The 25179-nt window shown below is 42.4% G+C and overlaps 1 protein-coding gene across 1 annotated transcript in view; it reads left to right on the top strand.

The window, feature by feature from the left end:
• The window catches only part of LOC115109427 (ras-specific guanine nucleotide-releasing factor 1-like), a 32758-nt gene extending 8882 nt beyond the window's left edge, over positions 1-23876 (top strand). The window contains 25 exon segments of the mRNA XM_029634312.2: positions 324-419; positions 525-778; positions 1181-1260; positions 1413-1606; positions 3155-3264; positions 3413-3531; positions 4040-4200; positions 6959-7022; positions 7268-7410; positions 7540-7622; positions 7750-7998; positions 9098-9186; positions 9189-9464; positions 9994-10116; positions 19009-19185; positions 19367-19473; positions 19582-19694; positions 19846-19906; positions 20114-20217; positions 20373-20457; positions 20590-20787; positions 21040-21119; positions 21246-21363; positions 21461-21529; positions 21703-23876. Of these exon segments, the coding sequence (XP_029490172.2) occupies positions 324-419; positions 525-778; positions 1181-1260; positions 1413-1606; positions 3155-3264; positions 3413-3531; positions 4040-4200; positions 6959-7022; positions 7268-7410; positions 7540-7622; positions 7750-7998; positions 9098-9186; positions 9189-9464; positions 9994-10116; positions 19009-19185; positions 19367-19473; positions 19582-19694; positions 19846-19906; positions 20114-20217; positions 20373-20457; positions 20590-20787; positions 21040-21119; positions 21246-21363; positions 21461-21529; positions 21703-21795 (3246 nt within the window). The 3' untranslated portion in view covers positions 21796-23876.
• The last annotated feature ends 1303 nt before the right edge of the window (positions 23877-25179 follow it).

Raw genomic sequence — 25179 nt, 5'->3', positions numbered from 1 at the left:
ACCTTCAGACAGTTCTGAGTAGCTCCCAGCTCTTTTGTGCAACACATTTATGGCTTTTCAATGTACAGCAGCACAGTATCGCACAGTACATCTGCATTTCTAACCAATGGAAATGAGTGCTGATGTAGAGATATCAGCCAGGTGAATAGAGTTAGTATATCCACCACCACTACCACATGTCAGAGCTGGCAGCTCTGATAGCCTCTAATCTCATTTGACACAGTCACTTTGTTAATACGCTGGCAAGTGAGGAGGAAACTTGGAGAGCAGGTTGTGAGTGATGATGACTGGTCTATCCTGTCTGTGGATGTTCTCTTTGGCAGCTTTCCGGGCTGCACAAAGACAACGGGAAGATCCAGTCAAGTCCAACAGCCGAACCCAGCGAAGATGATGACTCTGAACTCAAGAAAATCAAAAAAGTACATATTTTACACAAAATATTTTTGATTCTATTCTCTGTATATTTGCCAAAGTTGGGGGAAAATACTCACCTTCCATTCCCCACAATTCCCGTGGTCCACTAGGTGCAGAGTTTCCTGCGAGGCTGGATGTGCAGGAGGAAGTGGAAAACCATCATCCAGGACTACATCCGGTCACCCCATGCAGAGAGCATGAGGAAGAGGAACCAGGTGGTGTTCAGCATGCTGGACTCTGAGGCTGAGTATGTCCAGCAGCTCCACATCCTGGTCAACAACTTCCTTCGACCCCTCCGTATGGCCGCCAGCTCCAAGAAACCACCCATCACCCACGACGACGTCAGCAGCATCTTCCTCAACAGGTGTGCAGCTGTAGATGATCACACCAAGCAAATGACTCACACTGCTGTCTCTCACCTCTCTCAGGGAGACAGTGATATGACTGTCTCAATGCTGTAGGACTCTATGTTCATGCTTTACAACTATAATGAGAACATAAAGACAGTGAGATGTGATGGCAATATACTATGTAAAAGCCTCATTCTAAGATGTTTATTTATTTTATTTATTTAACCTTAAGAACAGATTATTATTTGCAATGATGACCTGTCAAGAGACAAGTGCAGCGATATAACATTTAAACACACTTGCACGTACAGGCATATTTGCTGTTTGCATGTTTGAATCCTTTTTACAGACCTATGGCTAGTGTATATTTTTCTCAGAATCGATACTTAGTCCTGTTGATTTACCCTTTTCTTTAGTGAGACCATCATGTTTCTGCATCAAATATTCTACCAAGGGTTGAAAGCAAGAATAGCAAGCTGGCCAACATTAGTTTTGGGTAAGTAGACTAAACTCCTTTTTTGGGGATCACTCAAATGAATGGATGAATATGATAATACTATGATAATAATATGCCCCAATTGTTCTCAATATCATCTGTCAATCTCTCATTCAGTGTCTCAATCTCTCATTGGTCCTCTCTTTCCACAGCGGACCTGTTTGATATTCTACTGCCCATGCTAAACATCTACCAGGAGTTTGTGAGGAACCACCAGTACAGTCTGCAGATTCTGGCCCACTGTAAACAGAACCGAGACTTTGACAAGCTGCTGAAGCAGTATGAGGCCAAGCCCGACTGTGAGGAGAGGACTCTGGAGACCTTCCTCACCTACCCCATGTTCCAGGTGGGCATACAGTACTGTTCACTCTACTGTCTTCTCATTGACTGTCCAGACCCTGTCTCTCACCTGAAACAGCTCTCTCTGTCCAGACCCTGTCTCTCACCTGAAACAGCTCTCTCTGTCCAGACCCTGTCTCTCACCTGAAACAGCTCTCTCTGTCCAGACCCTGTCTCTCACCTGAAACAGCTCTCTCTGTCCAGACCCTGTCTCTCACCTGAAACAGCTCTCTCTGTTCAGACCCTGTCTCTCACCTGAAACAGCTCTCTCTGTCCAGACCCTGTTTCTCACCTGAAACAGCTCTCTCTGTCCAGACCCTGTCTCTCACCTGAAACAGCTCTCTCTGTTCAGACCCTGTCTCTCACCTGAAATAGCTCTCTCTGTCCAGACCCTGTCTCTCACCTGAAACAGCTCTCTCTGTCCAGACCTTGTCTCTCACCTGAAATAGCTCTCTCTGTTCAGACCCTGTCTCTCACCTGAAACAGCTCTCTCTGTCCAGACCCTGTCTCTCACCTGAAACAGCTCTCTCTGTCCAGACCCTGTCTCTCACCTGAAACAGCTCTCTCTGTTCAGACCCTGTCTCTCACTTGAAACAGCTCTCTCTGTTCAGACCCTGTCTCTCACTTGAAACAGCTCTCTCTGTTCAGACCCTGTCTCTCACCTGAAACAGCTCTCTCTGTTCAGACCCTGTCTCTCACTTGAAACAGCTCTCTCTGTTCAGACCCTGTTTCTCACCTGAAACAGCTCTCTCTGTCCAGACCCTGTCTCTCACTTGAAACAGCTCTCTCTGTCCAGACCCTGTCTCTCACCTGAAACAGCTCTCTCTGTTCACACCCTGTCTCTCACCTGAAACAGCTCTCTCTGTCCAGACCCTGTTTCTCACCTGAAACAGCTCTCTCTGTCCAGACCCTGTCTCTCACCTGAAACAGCTCTCTCTGTTCAGACCCTGTCTCTCACCTGAAACAGCTCTCTCTGTCCAGACCCTGTCTCTCACCTGAAACAGCTCTCTCTGTCCAGACCCTGTCTCTCACCTGAAACAGCTCTCTCTGTTCAGACCCTGTCTCTCACCTGAAACAGCTCTCTCTGTCCAGACCCTGTCTCTCACCTGAAACAGCTCTCTCTGTCCAGACCCTGTCTCTCACCTGAAACAGCTCTCTCTGTTCAGACCCTGTCTCTCACCTGAAACAGCTCTCTCTGTCCAGACAAAGTCTCCACCACTGATCACTAACAACACAGCAGCCATTTGTCTCACATGCCTTTGCTTAGAATATCCCTGTTATGTTTTTCATAACCACATAAACCGGTTGTTTGTGAAGCTCAGGTTTTCATAATGGCTCTTTTCTGGCAAGGCATGCAGTTTCAGTGCAGTCTGCTCCACTGGGGTCTACTTTGGGCTCTGCTGTGTTGGTAATAAATTTCTGCTGATGACTGTGGATGTGCATAGAGCTCCCCACTGATCTGCTGCTACGAGTTTGTGTGTGTGTGTGTTTGCACACAATCTTGCATGCAAGTGTGTGTGACTCACCTGCCCCTATTCATTCCCTGTCATTCCAGATTCCCCGCTACATTCTTACACTCCATGAGCTCCTGGCCCACACACCACATGAGCATGTGGAGAGGACGAGTCTGGACTATGCCAAGTCAAAGCTGGAGGAGCTGTCCAGGTATACCTGCCTTACCACTTTATTGCACCAAGCAGCACACAGGACACCTCAGTTAATCAACGCTTTCCTAAGTTGTTAAACACAAACACTACAATAATTACTTATTGTACAGAATGTATACACAATGACATTCCAAATCTGCCCCTAGAATCATGCATGATGAGGTGAGCGAGACAGAGAACATCAGGAAGAACCTGGCCATTGAGCGCATGATCGTAGAAGGCTGCGAGATCCTCCTTGACACCAGCCAGACATTCGTCAGACAAGGTAAGCCCTTAGAGAAGATCCACAAAGGAACCCCAGATCCCACATAAGGACACTATCATAGAGATGGATTTTCTGCCTCTCAACTGTTTGACTGCCAGCCCCTTTGTGTTCTCACAACTTCAAACATCCATAGCCCTACCTGAGCCTCCATAAGGGAAAGACTTAACCAGAGGGTTGGGCCATATAATCCTGTCTGTCTCTGAAGAACAGCATGTACTGAGAGTGGGCCGAATCTTTCATTTCCAAGGGTAATTAGACTGTTAGGAGGCAATACGACGATGAGTCAGGGTTTGTAAATGTCATACATCCCCAACAGTCTTTGATGGACGTTTAAAGAAGAAGAGGCAAAACATATAGAGAAATGGTTTAACCCAATAGTATGTATATATCCCCCCAGTCAGTGAACAGGTGAGGGGAGGCCTCTCCCAGTATTGCAGTACAGTTGATTTGTGGGCCTCTCGTCACTGACAGGGCCCCTTGCTGTCTCTCTGCCCCTCCTGCCATGCAGGCTCTCTCATCCAGGTGCCAATGAGTGAGAAGGGCAAGATCACCCGTGGGCGACTGGGATCTCTGTCTCTGAAAAAGGAGGGGGAGAGGCAGTGCTTCCTCTTCTCTAAGCATGTCATTATCTGCACCAGGGGCTCTGGAGGAAAACTGCACCTCACCAAGGTGGGTGTGCCCTGGGCTGCTGAGCCTGCTATACAATCTCTCAAGATGCATCATTGACCAAACTCCCAGAGCTTAATGTAAAATCAAATAACATTCAGGGGATACAATACACAGATAAGGCTTTAGTTAATACACAGCAAATTGGCCGTACTTTTTCAGTGTAACATTTTTAGTGTTTATTCACGTGTTAAATTAACACTCATGATGTGTAAAAGAACCCCAGTGTTGGTGTTAATAACCAGTGTTAAACAAAAAACATGATATTTCCCTGAATTCTCTAGTGCTGGTTGGTTTTTAGAATTGTTTGTTTCAATGTCTATGTTTTTGCATGTACATTGATTGATTAATTAATCTTATGCTACTCATCTATAAATAACATACACTACCGTTCAAAAGTTTGGGGTCACTTAGAAATGTCTTTGTTTTTGATAGAAAAGCACATTTTTTGTCCATTAAAATAACATCAAATTGATCAGAAATACAGTGTAGACATTGTTAATGTTGTAAATGACTATTGTAGCTGGAAATGGTAGATTTTTTATGGAATATCTACATAGGCGTACAGAGGCCCATTATCAGCAACCATCACTCCTGTTTTCCAATGGCACGTTGTGTTAGCTAATCCAAGTTTATAATTTTATCATCAGTCCAAGTTCAGCAAAATGATGAACTTGGACTGGCAGCTACATTAAATAGTACCCGCAAAACACCAGTCTCAACGTCAACAGTGAAGATGCAACCCCGGGATGCTGGCCTTCTAGGCAGAGTTCCTCTGTCCAGTGTCTGTGTTCTTTTGCCCATCTGTATCTTTTCTTTTTATTGGCCAGTCTGAGATATGGCTTTTTCTTTGCAACTCGCCTCTCAGCATCCCAGAGTCGCCTCTTCACTGTTGTCGTTGAGACTGGGGTTTTGTGAGTACAATTTAATGAAGCTGACAGTTGAGGACTTGTAAGGTGTCTGTTTCTCAAACTAGATACTCAAATGTACTTTTTCTCTTGTTCAGTTGTGCACCGGGGCCTCCCACTTCTCTTTCTATTCTGGTTAGAGTCACTTGCGCTGTTCTGTGAAGGGAGTAGTACACAGCATTGTATGAGATCTTCAGTTTCTTGGCAATGTCTCGCATGGAATAGCCTTCATTTCTCAGAACACCAATAGACTGATGAGTTTCAGAAGAAAGTTATTTGTTTCTGGCCATTTTGAACCCACAAATGCTGATGCTCCAGATGCTCAGCTAGTCTAAAGAAGGCCAGTTTTATTGCTTCTTTAATCAGAACAACAGTTTTCAGCTGTGCTAACATAATTGCAAAAGGGTTTTCTTATGATCAATTAGCCTTTTAAAATGATAAACTTGGATTAGCTAACACAACGTGCCATTGGAACACAGGAGTGATGGTTGCTGATAATGGGCCTCTGTACGCCTATGTAGATATTCCATTAAGTCGATCAGCTGTTTCCAGCTACAATAGTCATTTACAACATTAACAATATCTACACTGTATTTCTGATCAATTTGATGTTATTTTTAATGGATAAAAAATGTGATATTCTTTCAAAAGCAAGGACATTTCTAATTGACCCCAAACCTTTGAACGCTAGTGTACATTTTTCTATACTCTTCCAATCTGTTATGTGGACTTATTGCGCCCATTACTGAAATAGTTGTTGGTTCATATCTTAGTCTTCCCAACCTTGCAGTCATTCATTCAAAATGTTAGATATACCCACTCTGGCTAGATTCCAATAGGAATTGCACATCACTTTGCAAGCTATCATAATGTGACTCTCAGGCCTGAAAACCTTGAGTTTCAGGCCACTGTATTAGGTTAAAACTAGGCCCTCAAAAGAAGGCCTTATTAATTCATTAATTATTTTACTGCACTGGGCTAATTCGGGTCACACAGAGTTGTTTCTTGGTAGTCTTAAACAAATCTACTTTGTAACAAAAGTATACACCTCCCTCCCTTATGTGTTTAAAAAAAAACACATGTACCATGTCAGATATAGAGTTCAAATGTGTACATTGTAAGTTTTTATCCCAATATTACGCTTTATATACAGTGAGGCAAATTAATTAATTAAAAATCTTACAATGTGACTTTCTGGATTTTTTTTTCTCATTTTGCCTGTCATAGTTGAAGTGTACCTATGATGAAAATTACAGGCCTCTCTCATCTTTTTAAGTGGGAGAACTTGCACAATTGGTGGCTGATTAAATACTTTTTTGCCCCACTGTACATCACAGAAGACTGAAATAAAATGTTTTAAAAAACGTTTTGATATAGAAACACCGGATTTCTGGTTGGTTTTTGTAAATGTTTATTAATTATGAAATGATGACAAATATTAATACAATTCCACCCATGAGGCCACAAGAGGGCGATTAAAAAATATATATTTTACCTTTATTTAACTAGGCAAGTCAGTTAAGAACAAATTCTTATTTTCAATGACAGCATAGGAACCGTAGTATAACTGCCTTGTTCAGAGGCAGAATGACAGATATTACTTTGTCAGCTGAGGGATGTGATCTTGCAAGCTTTTGGGTTACTAGTCCAACACTCTAACCACTAGGCTACCACCCCAGTTTTGGTCATTTGACTGTATCTGATTTCATCTGTTTATTGACCTGTAGTCCTACATGTGTTGAAAGTTGTTGAGCTACATAATAATGTCAGTGATATTGTTATTGATTATTCAGTAGTGGAGGGGATTCATAGAATGTGGTTGTGAGTGTGCTAATGCATATCGTTGTTTTCAGAATGGCGTGGTCTCTCTTATTGACTGCACTCTTCTGGAAGACCCCGAGGGGACAGATGATGAGTGTAAGCACCACAATGTTTCATTCCTACCTCACTGAAATATGGAGCATATATACAGTGCTGTATAACGTATGATTCCTGTATGCACAGTGTAAGATATGGTACGAGATGTGGTGTCACATTTTGATTGATACTATAGACTCCCTGCAAAGTTCATCTCTTTTTACAATAAGTACAATAAACCTCTCATTTATACCATAGTAATGACCCATTTCTCCTATTAACCTCTGTTTTTGTTTTGCCCAAAGCCAAACCAGACAAGGGTGTACAGGACATGGAGCATCTGGACTTTAAGATCGTGGTGGAGCCTAAAGAAGGCCAGTCGTTTACAGTGATCCTGGTGGCCTCCTCGCGGCAGGAGAAATCTGCATGGACCAGTGACATCAGCCAGGCATGTCTGTTCTGCTCTGCATGCATTGCATCTGTCTCTCTCCAGCAGGGAGACATGGGTGTCTGTCTGCAGAATGGCTGTACTCACACCTTTCCTCTCCCTCGTGCCTTCTCTTCTTGTCTCTTACAGTGCATAGACAACATCCGCTGCAATGGGCTTATGATGAACGCATTTGAGGAGAACTCTAAAGTCACCGTGCCACAGATGATCAAGTGAGCCCCATTCACAATCACAGCAAAACAGTCAATGAGATTTTCATGCAACAGGCAGATCTTTGTGATGTCTTTATTTGTGTGTTCTAGCGTTTTCATATGTGTTTGTGTGTTTTTCTGTGAGCAGGTCCGACGCCAGCCTGTACTGTGACGACGTGGACATCCGTTTCAGTAAGATGATGAACTCGTGTAAGGTGTTGCAGATCCGCTATGCCAGCGTGGAGAGACTCCTGGAGAGGCTGACAGACCTGCGCTTCCTCTCCATTGACTTTCTCAACACCTTCCTGCACTCCTACCGCGTGTTCACCAGTGCCAACGTGGTGCTGGACAAACTCATCACCATCTACAAGAAACCCATCAGTGCCATCCCAGCCCGGTAAGGCCATAAAGGAGCTGCTAGTGCTTTAGCCTTGACTTTGACAAACACAGTCAGCAAAATGTCTAGATCTATCTCATGCGTAGTGCTTTAGCTGTTTAAAGAAGATACATTGTCAGTGTTTTTGCATTGCAATGTCCCCGACACAGTAAAGAGGGCTGTAGTTAGGGTTGATGACGATAACATCCCCTGACAGGCCCAGCAGCCTCTGGCCTCCTCTGGCTGCCTCTATCTCTTTTAGCCCACCACTGATTCCCTCACAGCTCTACTTCCACAGCCCACAGTATTAGGTATTTTTAACCACGTCCTGTGTCTGTGTGTCTATGTGTGTGTGTGCGTTTATGTTTGGATGTGGGTGGGTGGGTGGGTGGGTGGGTGGGTGCGTGTGTGTGCGTGTGTGTGTGAGGGTGAGGTGAGGTGAGGAGAGGTCATGTCTGTGTGTGTCAGTGTGGTGTGTTCTGTGTGAGAAGGCAGTAATTGGGCCCAGACTCTTCTCCTGCTTGCCTAAGAGCGTCTCAGCGGGGCTCTGTCGCTGTCACCTTAGCAACCGGTCTCTCTGCTGCAGGACCCCACCCTCCCCTGGTCTGCAGAGGATCTATAGTATGAAATATTTATGGTCCGTGTTGTCGGCCAGAGTAGAGCAGACCCCTTCTCCGGCCTAGGATAGTGAGCCCAGCTCCCAGGCTCTTATCAGGGGGAGCTCCCTCCCCATGCCCACACCCTGCAGCATGTTCTCCTGTGGAGACTGTCATGTCTCTGTGAGCCACCGCCACTCTGATGCTTGTGTCAGCAGCATGGCTGCTCGCTCGCGGTGTCACTTGCTGTGCTATTTATGGGAACTCATGAGGTCTAGAGGAGGGTGGCAGTGAGTGGGAGAGATCTTCTGCAACAATGTATCAGATTTTTTTACTTTTATTGCAGAAATACCATGTTGCCTTGTGTTGTCGCTGTTGACAATGTATTGATTTCTATATTTAACACAGAAAGACATGTATAATTCAGATGTCTTAGTAATTTGCAACACACTGAAGTGCTGAAGTACACAGCTACAATACATTCTTCTAACTAGAATAAAATGTGTTGTTTTTTCCTGATGCAGATCCCTGGAGTTGTTCTTCGCCAGCAGTCAGAACAATAAACTCCTATATGGGGAGCCTCCCAAATCCCCCAGGGCCAGCCGTAAGTTCTCTTCCCCCCTCTGGCCATCACCAAGACATCGTCCCCCAACCGCCGGCGTAAACTCTCACTCAACATCCCCATCATCACTGGGGGAAAGGCTCTGGACCTGGCCGCCCTCAGCTGCTCCTCCAATGGCTATGCAAGCATGTACTCCTCCATGTCCCCCTTCAGCAAGACCACCCTGGACATCAACAAGTTATATGTCTCCAGTCCCATCACCAGCAAGATCCCTGCTGAGGGAGAGGGCAAGACGGACAAGGCAGAGGAGACCACTGTGTCTAAACAAGGTAAGCCAGCTAATCTGCACTGTGGAGATGGGGGGATTTATGTCCTTATTGATGCTTCTAAAGAGGAATGTTGGGCTATTTATTTGAATATAGAATGAGGGTTCAGAATTGTAATCATGACAGGTGTCTAGAATGTGGTATTTACTGACCTGTTTTGAATCATGACAGGTGTCTAGAATGTGGTATTTGCTGACCTGTTTTGAATCATGACAGGTGTCTAGAATGTGGTATTTACTGACCTGTTTTGAATCATGACAGGTGTCTAGAATGTGGTATTTACTGACCTGTTTTGAATCATGACAGGTGTCTAGAATGTGGTATTTGCTGACCTGTTTTGAATCATGACAGGTGTCTAGAATGTGGTATTTACTGACCTGTTTTGAATCATGACAGGTGTCTAGAATGTGGTATTTACTGACCTGTTTTGAATCATGACAGGTGTCTAGAATGTGGTATTTACTGACCTGTTTTGAATCATGACAGGTGTCTAGAATGTGGTATTTGCTGACCTGTTTTACGCTTGGTGTAGATATTTCAGTTCCGGAGGAAAGTGACATTGACCAAAACCAGAGCGATGATGCAGACCCAGAAACGTCTCCTATCAAGTCGCCAACCACTCCTCAAAAAAACGTGAAGTGCAAAAACTCCTCAGGTACATTGTGTCCCAGACAGCACAGTGGTGTTTTTATCACTCATGCCATGATACCAGAGCACCTGAATCACATGCTGGCAAGCTACCTGCATCCTCCTCTCAGCCAAAATACCATATTTGTGACCGACCGGCTCTAATCGATCTTATGTAGGAACATTTGAATTGCCTTTTTTATATTGGATAAAAGTAGAGACTCAGAGTTACAAAATGGTATATCATACACTACAGTTGAGGAACAATGGAAAAGTAATTTTGCTTTGAAAATTGGTCAATTTGTAAGCTCAGTTTTGAGAAAATGGCCTTTTAATGTTTTGGTACTACTATTGGAGAGCCCTCTTTGTCTACACCCATTCAGCATTGTTCACACCCTCTTAAGCTTTAGCCCCACCCATCTCTTTAAGGGTTGATCCGAATGTACTAACAGCAGTCAAGCACCCAAGCTAACTTTCTAGCTACTTCCAGACATCTAAGTGAGAGAAAACAGCTCACGGAACATTACTCGCCCAAGCAGACCTGGTTAGGCTGTTATGTTTTCCAGAGCATCGGTGACTGCAACTGCCTTGTCAGATTGTCCGTTCCTAAATTCAGAGCGTTTCGCATTCAGAGCGCATACCTGACGCTCTGGCTGATCCGAACGTTCTGATCCGAACGTTCTGACCTCACAACGGCAGTCAAGCACCGAGCTAACTGGCTAACATTGGCTAGCTTGTTAGCTACTTCCAGACACATAATGAAAGAACACCCCACTCTTGACCATTTTACTCGCCCTAGCAGTACTGGTTACCCAGCCATCACAGTGGATTTGGGCCAGCTCCGGCTGAGAGTCGGGGCACTCAGCTGAGAGTCAGACTCGGCCGACGTCATGTGGCCCTAGTCTGAGCCGCCTTCGGCAGTATTACTTATGGCTAGGATGCAGGGATTGAGCTTGGGCCGATTCCGGTGTGAGTTATCTGGCCCAAATATATTACTTGGGGCTCGGGCGGATTCCGGTGATAGTTATCTGGCCCAAATGTATCACTTGGGCTCGGGCCGATGGGGGCTACTCTCTGGCAGATGATTACCCATGCTGCTTTATATAATTAACATTCTGTGGCTAATACAACTAGGCTCATAATTGAACAATTGTATTCGTATTTACAAATGGCATACAAGTTTGTTATTAAGGCACATGAAAGTTCACATGTTCAAGAAGACGTTTCTGCCCAAAAACGCATTTTGATTTAAAAAAAAGAAAACGTTCAAACGGCTCTCCTGCCAAGTACTGACCCGCAACATACACTTAGTTTCCTGAAACGGGTCACATTTATCAATGACTTATCAATGCTCTCCTGTTAAACAGAGTCAGTGATAAGAAATCAAAACATACAGTTTTGAGGGGTTGTTACTTTTATTTATTTATTTCACCTTTATTTAAGTTGAGAGCAAGTTCCCATTTACAACTACAAGGTTCCCATTTACAAGTTTCCATTTACAACTACAAGGTTCCCATTTACAAGTTTCCATTTACAACTGCGACCTGGCCAAGATAAAGCAAAGCAGTGCGACACAAACAACAACACAGAGTTACACATGGATTACACAAACGTACAGTCAATAACACAATAGAAAAGTCTATATACAGTGTGCGCAAATGAGGTAAGATTAGGGAGGTAAGGCAATAAATAGGCTGTAGTGGCGAAGTAATTACAATTTAGCAATTAAACACTGGAGTGATAGATGTGCAGAAGATGAATGTGCGAGTAGAGATACCGGGGTGCAAAGGAGCAAAAAATAATAATAACAATATGGGGATGAGGTAGTTGGATGGGCTATTTGCAGATGGGCTATATACAGTTGCAATGATCTGTAAGCTGCTCTGACAGCTGATGCGTAAAGTTAGTGAGGGAGATTTGAGTCTCAAGCATCAGTGATTTTTGCAATTCGTTCCAGTCATTGGCAGCAGAGAATTGGAAGGAAACGCAGCCAAAGGAGGAATTGGCTTTGGGGGTGACCAGTGAAATATACCTGTTGCTAAGGTGAACAGTGAGCTGAGATAAGGCGGGGCTTCAAACATGATTTAGAGCTTGTTTATGGAAAAAAAACTTTTTTCTGTATTTCAATGTTGCAACTTGCTGAAAACTGTCCACAATGTTCATTTCATCTCAAATAGACAGCACAGCAAAAACTAACAAAGACTTACAGATGACCTGGAGCCAGTGGGTTTGGCGACGAATATGAAGCAAGGGCCAACCAACGAGAGCATACAGGTCGCAGTAGGGGGTAGTATGTGGGGCTTTGGTGACAAAACGGATGGCACTGTGATAGATTGCATCCGATTTGCTGAGTAGAGTGTTGGAGGCTATTTTGTAAATGACATCGCCGAAATTAAGGATTAGTAGGATGGTCAGTTTTACTAGGGTATGTTTGGCAGCATGAGTGAAGGAGGCTTTGTTGCGAAATAGGAAGCCGATTCTAGATTTAATTTTGGATTGGAGATGATTAATGTGAGTCTGGAAGGAGAGTTTACAGTCTAACCAGACACCTAGCTAGGTATTTGTAGTTGTCCACATATTCTAGGTCAGAACCGTCCAGAGTAGTGATGCTGGACGGGCGGGCAGGTGCGGGCAGCGATCGGATGAAGAGCATGCATTTAGTTTTGCTTGCATTTAAGAGCAGTTGGATGCCACGTAAGGAGAGTTGTATGACATTGAAGCTTGTCTGGAGGTTAGTTGGTGTCGTCTGCATAGAGGTGGATCAGAGAATCATCAGCTGATGTATACAGAGAAAAGAGGGCCCGAGAATTGAATTGAATGGGTCGATGAATACGGCTGCATAGTATTGTCTTTTATTGATGGCGGTTATGATATCGTTTAGGACCTTGAGCGTGGCTGAGGTGCACCCATATCCAGCTCGGAAACCAGATTGCATAGCGGAGAAGGTACGGTGGGATTCAAAATGGTCGGTGATCTGTTTGTTAACTTGGCTTTCGAAGACCTTAGAAAGGCAGGGTAGGAAAGATGTAGGTCTGTAACAGTTTGGGTCTAGAGTGTCTCCCCCTTTGAAGAGGGGGATGCTTCCAATCTTTGGGGTTCTCAGACGATCTCAGACGATACGAAAGAGAGATTGAACAGGCTAGTAATAGGGGTTGCAACAATTGCGGCGGATCATTTTAGAAAGAGAGGGTCCAGATTGTCTAGCCCAGCTGATTTGTAGGGGTCCAGATTTTGCAGCTCTTTCAGAACATCTGCTATCTGGATTTGGGGGAAGGAGAAATGTGAGGGGCTTGGGCAAGTTGCTGTGGGTGGTGCAGAGCTGTTGACCGGGGTAGGGGTAGCCAAGTGGAAAGCATGGCCAGCCGTAGAAAAATTATTCTTGAAATTCTCAATTATTGTGGATTTATCGGTGGTGATAGTGTTTCCTAGTCTCAGTGCAGTGGGCAGCTGGGAGGAGGTGCTCTTATTCTCCATGGACTTTACAGTGTCCCAGAACTTTTTTGAGTTTGTGCTACAGGATGCCAATTTCTGCTTGAAAAAGCTTGCCTTTGCTTTCCTAACTGCCTGTGTATATTGGTTCCTGACTTCCCTGAAAAGTTGCATATCACGGGGGCTATTCAATGCTAACGCAGTACTCCACAGGATGTTTTTGTGCTGGTCAAGGGCAGTCAGGTCTGGAGTGAACCAAGGGCTATATCTGTTCCTGGTTCTACATGTTTTGAATGGGGCATGCTTATTTAAGATGGTGACACTACCGTTCAAAAGTTTGGGGTCACTTAGAAATGTCCTTGTTTTTGGAAAAAAATGAATTTTTTTGTCCATTAAAATAACATCAAATTGATCAGAATTACAGTGTAGACATTGTTAATGTTGTAAATTACGATTGTCGCTGGAAACGGTTGATTTGTTATGGAATATCTACATAGGCGTACAGAGGCCCATTATCAGCAACCATCACTCCTGTGTTCCAATGGCACGCTGTGTTAGCTAATCCAAGTTTATCATTTTTAAAGGATCATTAGAAAACCCTTTTGCAATTATGTTAGCGCTGCTGAAAACGGAAGCGATAAAACTGTCCTTCTTTAGATTAGTTGAGTATCTGGAGCATCAGCATTTGTGTGTTCGATTACAGGCTCAAAATGGCCAGAAACAAATAACTTTCTTCTGAAACTCATCAGTCTATTATTGTTCTAAGAAATGAAGGCTATTCCATGCGAGAAATTACCAAGAAACTGAAGATCTCGTACAACGCTGTGTACTACTCACTTCACAGAACAGCGCAGTCTGGCTCTAACCAGAATAGAAAGAGGATTGGGAGGCCCCGGTGCACAACTGAGCAAGAGGACAAGTACATTAGAGTGTCTAGTTTGAGAAACAGACTCCTCACAAGTGGCAGCTTCATTAAAGAGTACCTTCAAAATACCAGTCTCAACGTCAAAAGTGAAGAGGCGACTGCGTTGCTGGCCTTTTTTCTTTTCTTTTCTCGTTCTTTTCTTTCAAAAACAAGGACATTTCTAAGTGACCCCAAACTTTTGAATGGTAGTGTATGTAAAGTACCTTCGGAATGTATTCAGACCCCTTTTGAGTTTTTTCCACATTTTGCTACGTTACAGTCTTATTCTAAAATGAAGAAAAACAATCCTTAGTAATCTTCTCACAATGGAACCTTGGAACCACCAAGACTCTTCATATTGCTGGCCGCCCGGCCAAACTGAGAAATCGGTGGAGAAGGGTCTTGGTCAGGGAGGTGACCAAGAACCCGATGGTCACACTGACAGAGTTCCTCTGTGGAGATAGGAAAACCTTCCAGAAGGACAACCATCTCTGCAGCACTCCACAAATCAGGCTTTTATGGTGGGGTGACCAGATGGAAGTCACTCCTCAGTTAAATGCACATGACAGCCCCCTTGGAGTTTGCCAAGATGGGACTGGGAGACTCGTCGGGATCGAGGGAAAGAAGAACGGAGCAACGTACAGAGAGATCCTTGATTATAACCTGCTCCAGAGTGCCCAGGACCTCAAACTTGGGCAAAGGTTCACCTTCAATCAGGACACCGACCCTAAGCACACAGCCAATACAACACAGGAGTGACTTCGGGACAAGTCTCTGACTGTCCTTGAGTGGCCAGAGCTTGAGAGGATCTGCAAAGAAGAATAGGACAAACTCCCCAAATACAGGTGTGCCGAGCTTGTAGCATCATACCCAAGAAGACTCGAGAATGTAATCACTGCTAAAGGTGCTTCAACAAAGTACTGAGTAAAGGGTCTGAATTCTTATGTAAATGGAATATGTCAGGGTTTTTTGAAAATAACAATAGCAAAAATGTCAAAAGAACCGTTTTTGCTTTGTCGTTGTTGCGTATTGTGTGTAGATTAACATATTTAATCCATTTTAGAATGAGGCTGTAACCTATCACAATGTGAAAAAAGTCAAGGGGTCTGAATACTTTCTGAAGGCAATGTATATATATATGTATACATATATATACAGTTCTAGTCAAAAGTTTGGACACACCTACTCATTCAAGGGGTTTCCTTTATTTGGACTATTTTCTACATTATAGAATAATGGTGAAGACAACAAAACTATTAAATAACACACATGGAATCATGTAGTAACCAAAAAAGTATTAAACAAATCAAAATATAGTTTAGATTTTATATTCTTCAAAGTAGCTACCCTTTGCCTTGATGGCAGCTTTGCACACTCTTGGAATTCTCTCAACCAGCTTCACCTGGAATGCTTTTCCAACAGTCTTGAAGGAGTTCACACATATGCTGAGCACCTGTTGGCTTCTTTTCCTTCACTCTGTGGTCCAACTCATTCAAACCATCTCAATTGGGTTGAGGTCGGGTGATTGTGGCAGCCAGGTCATCTGATGCAACACTCCATCACTCTCCTTAGTCAAATAGCCCTTACACAGCCTGGAGGTGTGTTGGGTCATTGTCCAGTTGAAAAACAAATGATAGTCCCACCAAGCACAAACCAGATGAGATGGCGTATCGCTGCAGAATGCTGTGGTAGCCATGCTGGTTAAGTGTGCCTTGAATTCTAAATCAATCACAGACCGTGTCACCAGCAAAGCAACCCCACACCACATTCACAGACTTGTCCCGAAGCCACTCCTGTATTGTGTTGGTTGTGTGCTTAGGGTTTTTGTCCTGTTATAAAGTGAACCTTCACCCGAATCTGAGGTCCTGCGCGGTCCTGAGGTCCTAAGGAGTGGCTTCCGTCTGGACACTCTGCCTTTAAAACCTCTTAAGGATCCGCCGCTTTTTTTCAATTTTTTCCTAAAATGACATACCCAAATCTAACTGCCTGTAGCTCAGGCTCTGAAGCAAAGATATGTATATTCTTGGTACCATTTGAAAGAAAACACTTTGAAGTTTGTGGAAATGTGAAAGGAATGTAATAATAATAATAATAATATAACACAATAGATCTGTTAAAAGATAACACAAAGAAAAAACCAACCGTTCTTTTGTATTTTTTTGTTGTACCATCATCTTTGAAATGCAAGAGAAAGGCCATAATGTATTATTCCAGCCCAGGTGCAATTTCGATTTTGGCCCCTAGATGGCAGCAGTGTATGTGCAAAGTTTTAGACCGATCCAATGAACCATTGCATTGCTGTTCAAATTTCTGTATCAAGACTGCCCAAATGTGCCTAATCTGTTTTATAATAACTTTTCATGTTCAAAATTGTGCACTCTCCTCAAACAATAGCATGATATTTTGTCACTGTAATAGCTACTGTAAATTGGACAGTGAATGTATATTGGCAAGAATGCTTTCTGCCAATATCAGATATGTCTATGTCCTGGGAAATGTTCTTGTTACTTACAACCTTATGCTAATCGCAGTGCTGCAGAGATGTTTGTCCTTCTGGTAAGTTATCCCATCTCCACAGAAGAACTATAGAGCTCTATCAGAGTGACCATCGGGTTCTTGGTCACCTCCCTGACCAAGGCCCTTCTCCCCTGATTGCTCAGTTTGGCTGGGCGGCCAGCTCTAGGAAGAGTCTTGGTGGTTCCAAACTTCTTCCATTAAAGAATAATGGAGGCCACTGTGTTCTTGGGGACCTTCAATACTGCAGACATTTTTTGGTACGCTTCCCCATATCTGTGCTTCGACACAATCTTGTCTCGGAGCTCTATGGACAATTCCTTCGACCTCATGGCTTGGCTTTTGCTCTGACATGCACTGTCAATGGTGGGGCCTTATATAGACAGTTGTGTGCCTTTCCAAATCATGTGCAATCAATTTAATTTACCACAGGTGAACTCCAATGAAGTTGTAGAAACATCTCAAGGATTTAAATTCAATCAATTTTAGAATAAGGATGTAACGTGACAAAATGTGGAAAAAGTCAAGGGGTCTGAATACTTTCCGAAGACACTGTGTCATGTTTTTTCTCTACCTCTGTTTTTCTAATAAAGAGTCAAAAGTGATGTAGAAAAATTATTCTTTGAGTGTTCTATGCCTATTCAATTGTCAGTGGCATGGTGCATACACTGCAGAAATGCTCAATTCTGTGTGCAGTGATCTCTGCCACACAAGATAAAATTCATGCAGACTAATTCGGTGGAGAGAATATGAACATGCAGGGAAGCCAACGCTGGGAATGAGTAGGTGTTGGGGATACTTGTGTCATAGCAACTACAGTATGAGCGTGTTTCCCTGCCTGCCGCCCCCGGTAACGAGGTTGTTTTAGTACAAGACAGTCAGTGAAGAAAGCTCTGCTGTCTGTCTTCCTGCTCTCAGGACAGAATGTACACCAGGTCAAAGGTGAATCGAAATCTGCCATAATTTGCATTAACAGTACCGGGGCAGCAGGTAGCCTAGCAGTAACGAGCATTGGGCCAGTAACGGAAAGGTTGCTGGTTTGATTCCCTGAGCCGCCTAGGTGAAAAATCTGTTGATGTGCCCTTGAGCAAGGCACTAAAACCGAATTGGTCATGTAAGTCGCTCCACTAAATTGTACTCAGATTAGTTTTATATTACTCTCACCATAAAGCTCAATTGATTTTATTTGTTAATGAATGGTTATTGTAAGTCAGTGTGCAGACAGTGTGTACAGAAACCAGTCAATTCTTCCATTATGCTGATATTGGTGGCTATATTTAGCTACACCCATCTTAAATATCAAAGCCTCATGTAAAGTCTATGTTCTACTGGGAGAGAATGTGGTGCTCTTGGATTCTGCTGCCCTCTACTGGAGACAGAATAAATGAAAACCTGTCCTGTTACACAATGAATTAAACTGACACAATAGCTAATGCCTTTTTGGGTAAGATCCATTTAGTAGCATATCAAGATTAATGTTGCTTGCTAACTGTTGTCAACTACCTCTTAAATGCCAGCGAAAAGGTTAGAGTTGCAGTACCTACTGAAGTAGTAGTGATCCAATGGACACAGACGTCCGTTTAACGTCTAGTATTGATTTAAATTTGGCTGAATTGTCAACTATTGTGAATTCAATGTGAAGTCAACAAACAATGTCACCATGTCATTGGATTTCGGTTAAAAGTTAGGTGAAAATAATAAATGCCCTTAGGTTGATTAATTTGTTCCATGTTGATTCACTGTCATCATATTGATTTTTGGGGGTTGAAATGATGTGGAAACAATGTTGATTCAACCCGTTTTTTTCCCAGTGGTTAGAGACCAATAAAGAGCATTTCATGCAGCTGACACTATCATGGATCACTTGTGGCTGTCCAAGTGCAGTCATAATCTCAACAATTTATTGGCTTGGAATGGTCTTTCCATTTGGTCTTTCCATTTTATACCTACAGTACTTTATTGTAAAGGTATCGCATTACATCAATTAAGTTCACTAAAATAAATCCCATGGTATTTTACACCCATGGTATTTTACAGCCAGTATAACTGTCTCCATATTGTATCTTCCTGTAGAATTCTCCCTGTTCTCATACAACAATGGCACAGTGATGTCTTCGTGTCGCCCTGAGATGGACAACAACAACCGCAGTGCCCTCTCTGCAGCCTCCGCCTTCGCCATCGCCACGGCAGGAGCCAATGAGGGCACGCCCACCAAGGAGAAGTATCGCCGCATGTCCCTGGCCAGCACAGGTACAGAGCGTGTTAAACATCAGTTCTGTCCACAATGGGACAATTTGAATATACCACATTTTCAAAAGCATGAGAACTTTAATGTCATTTTTGTTCTTCTCAAGATAAAAAAATAAATCTTTATAGTCATTAAAAATGTAGGTGTGATATTTGCATGGTGTTTTTGATACATTTTACGCAGGGTTCCAAACAGACCAGAGGAATGGGGACAAAGAGTTTGTCATCCGAAGGGCTGCAACCAACAGAGTCCTAAATGTTCTGAGGCACTGGGTGTCAAAACACTCTCAGGTAACACTTCCAGATACATAGTTATGATAATTCACTACTTCTAATGTAAAATAGAGTTCAGGTTTCCAATCAGTTAACATTTTTGTGTGCATTCGTATTGACCTCCAGGACTTTGAGAGTAACACTGAGCTGAAGCTGAAGGTCATAGCCTTCCTGGAGGAGGTGATGCATGACCCAGAGCTGCTGACCCAGGAGAGGAAAGCAGCCGCCAACATCATCAGGTACCTACCAGCACTACCATCGCCTCAACTTCTAGACACACACTGCTAACATTGAATACACGGGCTATAACTTCTATAGGGTTGATTAACACTGATGTACAGAGTAAAGAGAAACACATTATAAATACATACCTGTTGTATGGTCTATTAGGACCCTGACACAGGAGGACCCTGGTGACAATCAGATCAGCCTGGAGGAGGTTAAACAGCTGGTGAGTGGGATGACTGCATGTGGATCTGGCAGTAATGTAAAGAAGACACTGTGTTTTACAAAAGATGGTAATTGAGTCAATAGAGGACAATCTCTCCTTGACATATGTTAAGTATGTGTCTCAGGAATGTTAGATTATAGGGAAGTAGTTGTCATACCTCGCATCTTGAGAATGGTTACCACTGATGCTCTTATGTGTGTGTACTAGGCATCAGTAGGGAAGGCAGAGGCGTTTGAGAGCCATTCTGCCCTGGAGATAGCAGAGCAGCTCACCCTACTAGACCACCTGGTGTTTAAGGTCATCCCATATGAGTGAGTGACACCCAAACACATGTTGTATTCTCAGTTGATGATACATACAGACAGACAATATGGGAGACATACCGTGATTTTGAATAACAACCATGCAGTATTAATGAGAACAAATTAGATGTATTTATACTTGATCCTCCAATATTGTTTTACAGAGAGTTCTTTGGTCAAGGCTGGATGAAGAATGACAAGACTGAAAGGACACCATATATCATGAAAACAACAAAGCACTTCAATGATGTATGCAGCTAACAACGCCCACCCCCCAACATAATATTACAACTGTACATTTTCACTTTTCATTACAGTGTTTGGCTTTGGTTGTTATGCATTAGGAACATGGCTATTCCTTGTCTGTCTTGCCTCTGTTAGATCAGTAACCTGATTGCCACGGAGATCCTGCGTTGTGACGATGTGACCACGCGGGTGGCGGTGATGGAGAAGTGGGTGGCGGTGGCGGACATCTGCCGCTGTCTCCATAACTACAACGCTGTGCTGGAGATCACCTCCTCCCTCAACCGCAGCTCTGTGTTCCGCCTCAAGAAGACCTGGCTCAAAGTGTCCAAGCAGGTAAGGCCACATCTCTTCACTACACACACCCAGCTCACTGAGGGCTCATAGCCTGGTCCTAGTAATAGTATTACACATTTTATCATTGCACTGGGACCTCAATACACTCTTATAAACAGCTTGTTATGACACCTCAGACCTCTATGAATCATTATAGCTTACTACCGATAAGACATCAATTTAACAATGGTGATTATACCTGCGTGTTTTCCAACATAATATTTTGATACAGTATTTTATTTAATCTCTCAGACTAAAACCGTCATTGACAAGCTGCAGAAGTTGGTTTCGTCGGAGGGGAGGTTCAAAAACCTGAGGGAGGCTTTAAAGAAGTGAGTGTTTCTTCTGCTTGTTCTAATAACTACAAAAGCCAAAAGCCAATAAAATGTTACTGGCATTTCGGGCAGGTGGCTCGATCAAAGTATTAGCAAATTTGTGACTTCTGTTTTTCATTTTAGCTGTGACCCTCCCTGTGTACCATACCTGGGGATGTACCTCACTGATCTGGCTTTCATTGAGGAGGGGACGCCCAACTACACTGAGGACAAATTAGTCAACTTCTCAAAGATGAGGATGGTAAGCGGTCTCTGCTTCGTGTAATGTCACAGAGATATTCAGATGCGTTCTGTGGCTTTGTATTGTATACATGGCTTATGTTGTTATCTCTCTGCAGATTTCACATATCATCAGAGAAATTAGACAATTCCAGCAAACAGCATACAAGATTGACCATCAGCCAAAGGTAAAGTTTTAAAGCTGTTTCGTGGTAACTTCTGTTATATTGTACATATAAAGAGAAACAGAAGAAAATGGCAATGGCCATGAGGGAAATCCTGAGTGTCGGTATTAGTCACATCGTATAGATTATCGTAGTTGTAGCCAACCTGCTGAACCTGTATATTTGTCCTGGTCTAGGCAGCACAGTATTTGCTGGACAACAGCTCTGTTCTGGATGAAGAAAGCCTGTATGAAGCCTCTCTCAGAATTGAGCCTAAAGTCAACAACTGAAGAGGATGACAGTTTCCCAAAGTGTACTCTCTGTTAAAGAACTATGTCTTACACAGTAGACATACACAATAACTGGTGTTAAGTCATGTTTAACATTTTTGCTCTTTATACATGTGTTGTTTTGAGATGTTATCTTATGTACACATGTTCATTTAATTGTCACATTGTTGTTGAAATATTTAATTTTTCCTCTGCAACAGGGACCATTTCACTGGGCTTATTAGAGTGATAAGTAAAGTCACAATGATGTTGCATAATGGTGTGTCCTTTGTAACCAATGAAATTGATTGACACCTTTTCATACTGTGGACTTTGCACTTCCTGTAAGCACACCTGCTGCCAAGGTCCTACTGTACAGGAAATATTGTTCTCTTTACTCAAATAGATATAATGTGTTTATCTGCAACTGATGTAGCATTGTAAAAATCTAACCAGGTAAAACAACATTTTTAAACCCAAAATTGATGCGGCTAAACCAATGTGTGTTCCTTTAATTGTTCTAATATCAATCTGCCTCCTCCCTGCTTTGATTATTTGCTTCCATTTTGAATTTCTATCAACATTTGAGTAATCTTGTCACAATTGAGATATGAGAGCCACTAGCACCACAGAGCTTTGTCTTGTCGTCATGAGGAGTGATTCTTACATAATAAGATATTACACTTGCCTGATACAGGAAGTTTCTGACTTGCAGTACAGTACTGAATCTGCTCTGAAATGAATGAAAAACAGCAAATATATAAGGGCATATCCACACAACAAGCTTTTATCTAAGAACCAGCAAGGTCTGGTTTCTTTTGAAAACATTGAAGTCAAGTGTGAATACACCCTAACCTAAAACATGATTAACAATATTTGTAGCTTTATTTCATTACTGTTGCATGTTGCATTGTAACAGGCGGTTAAATCACAAACCTCTTACTGTATATTTGCAGAAGTAATTCAAGTCAAGTAAATAAATACAATTTTGTTTTGCAGAATAAACTCTATTAATTCATGCAATTGAAATGGCTGGTAATAAGCCAGTGTACGTTATATCTCCAATACGAGTGTACTTCCAGTTTGACAATGATTAGTTGAGGGTGACATCTTGTTTGACTAGGGGTTTGGGGAAGTTTGCTGCTATTCTTGGAGCATGTCATTGTAGCTGTTTCCCTTTTTAAAAGCACATGTGTGTTAGCTTTCAATTTAAACTTAACGGAGCACACATATTAAAGAAAAATAAAGCAACACCCTTGAAATTGTAGTATTTTCAGGCTTTGTGATATTTGTGTACAGTAAAAGGTTGTTCCGCTATTATACTGTATCATTCAAAGACGATCTATGTCCTTTTGCTGTTCCAGTGATTGTGGAACGTGACCGTATATCACTCTGTTAAATGCATTGTTGTTTAAGAGTATGATAAAAGTAAGTGAATGAGTTACTCCGCCTGCAGCATTCAAAAGGTATTTTTGTAGTATTAGTATAAGGTAAGGGGTTACAAGAACACAGGAAAGTATTTTGTACTTTGTTGTTGTTAATTCACCTTGCTGAAATGTATGCTGTACATTTTGTACATGCAGCCCTGCATATTTCTTAATGTGGAACAGTGTCAAGTACACCTCTGAAAAGCATTGTATCCCAAGCGTCAACACAAAATGCTACAACAATTGTAATTTTGAAACCATGACTTAGAGGTAGAAGACAACTTCAAAGTGTTTTGCATATACTGTAATCCTGTCTATAATCATTATCTTAGCAGGAATATAGTAATGTAGTGCTTATTCTGTGAATATTTGTATGTATTTTTACCATGTACAGTCTAGAAACATTTAAAGCTCATATGGCAGGCATGCAACACTGTATCAGACAATATTAAAACAATATATATACATATATATACTGTATACACTTATACGTGCACATACTCTTATAAATGAAATATTAACAAACAAACGTTTTGCTGTTAGCAATACCCAGTGGTATGAGAATTATCTTTCAACCCTTATGTTTATTTCCACAGCTTGAGAAATATTTCCAGTTTTGTAAAAAGAAAAAAATGTATGTTTCCTGATTACCTCTTGCTAATAAATCTATTCTATCTCAGGGGCATTGTTGTCTCAAGTGTGTTTGTGAGAAAACACACTTCTCTCTCCCTCTTCTCTCACTCCCCACCCCCCTCTATCACATGCACACACCACACAAACACACACTCTACCATAGCCGTGGGAAGTACGGGTGCTGGAGGTGAAAGAATTTGTGTTGTTGCAATAAAAAGCTATTGAACAATTTTTGTGTTGCATTATATTATCCTCATACTAGGTCCTGTAGATAGATAGATATACTACATTTTGTTTTCAACTTCAATAGCCTGTATGGAATTACTGAGAAACTAGGATACTCGAAACTGTCTTATCTAATGCATATTGGAATGCACTGTATCCACATAAAATAAAACAGTCAATTCACAATGACCTGATTTCTTTTGATGCTACTGTGTCATCCATGCAGTACAACAAGGTGTGTGACATGGAGGAGTACTACCACAGACTTCAGATCTTCATTGAGAACAAGAGGATTGACCATCACAGTGAAGGAAATCACAAGTTCACAAGTATGAATAACAGGTGTGTTTCTTCAGTTGTTAGACGTGTGCATATCCTTTGAGTATGTCAATATATTAATTGTGCCTTCTTCTGACATTTGACCTCCTTACCTAGTGGGACTGAATCAGTTCTCGGACACGACCTTACTTTGCTCAGGCCTTCAACAACCATGGCAGTAAGGGGTGAGTGTCACCACTGGAAAACCCATTTCCTTGTAAATACTGTATATTCACAAAAATCTCTTGGTCTAACTGGACACTATTAGATTCTTACTCCGGCTCTGAAAAATAATAATATTTTAGCAGTCAAGCATTTGAGTACATCAAGTATAACAAGGGACCCATGACAGAGGATAACTATCCATAACAGCACATATATGTAAATAGCAATGCTATCTTTACAACAACTACAGTACTAGCACCTCGAAAGGTGACAATCTATTAACATCATTTATGCTGGAATCATTTTGAAGGAGGGCACTTGCAAGTTCAAGACTGATTTGGCCGCTGCTTTCGTTAAGGATGTGGTCAACATAACAAGGGTAAGTAAATTCACATTACTTTGGGTTATTTGGTGCATTGACTACCCAGGCAGTCATCTTATTGTATGTTTTTTTTCATGGCAGTATGATGAAATGGGTATGCTGGATGCAGTGGCCAAACACAACCCTGTCAGCCTTGCCTATGAGGTGACCTCTGATTTTATGCATTACCATAGTGGTGTGTACAGCACGTGAGAATGAGTCTCTACTATGTTTTTAAACCTAGAATAATGGTAATATCTGTTGTGGCATACAGCA

This window comes from Oncorhynchus nerka, linkage group LG25 (genome assembly GCF_034236695.1).
Source record: "Oncorhynchus nerka isolate Pitt River linkage group LG25, Oner_Uvic_2.0, whole genome shotgun sequence".
NCBI lineage: Eukaryota > Metazoa > Chordata > Actinopteri > Salmoniformes > Salmonidae > Oncorhynchus > Oncorhynchus nerka.
This window is presented reverse-complemented; position numbering and strand designations above follow the sequence as displayed.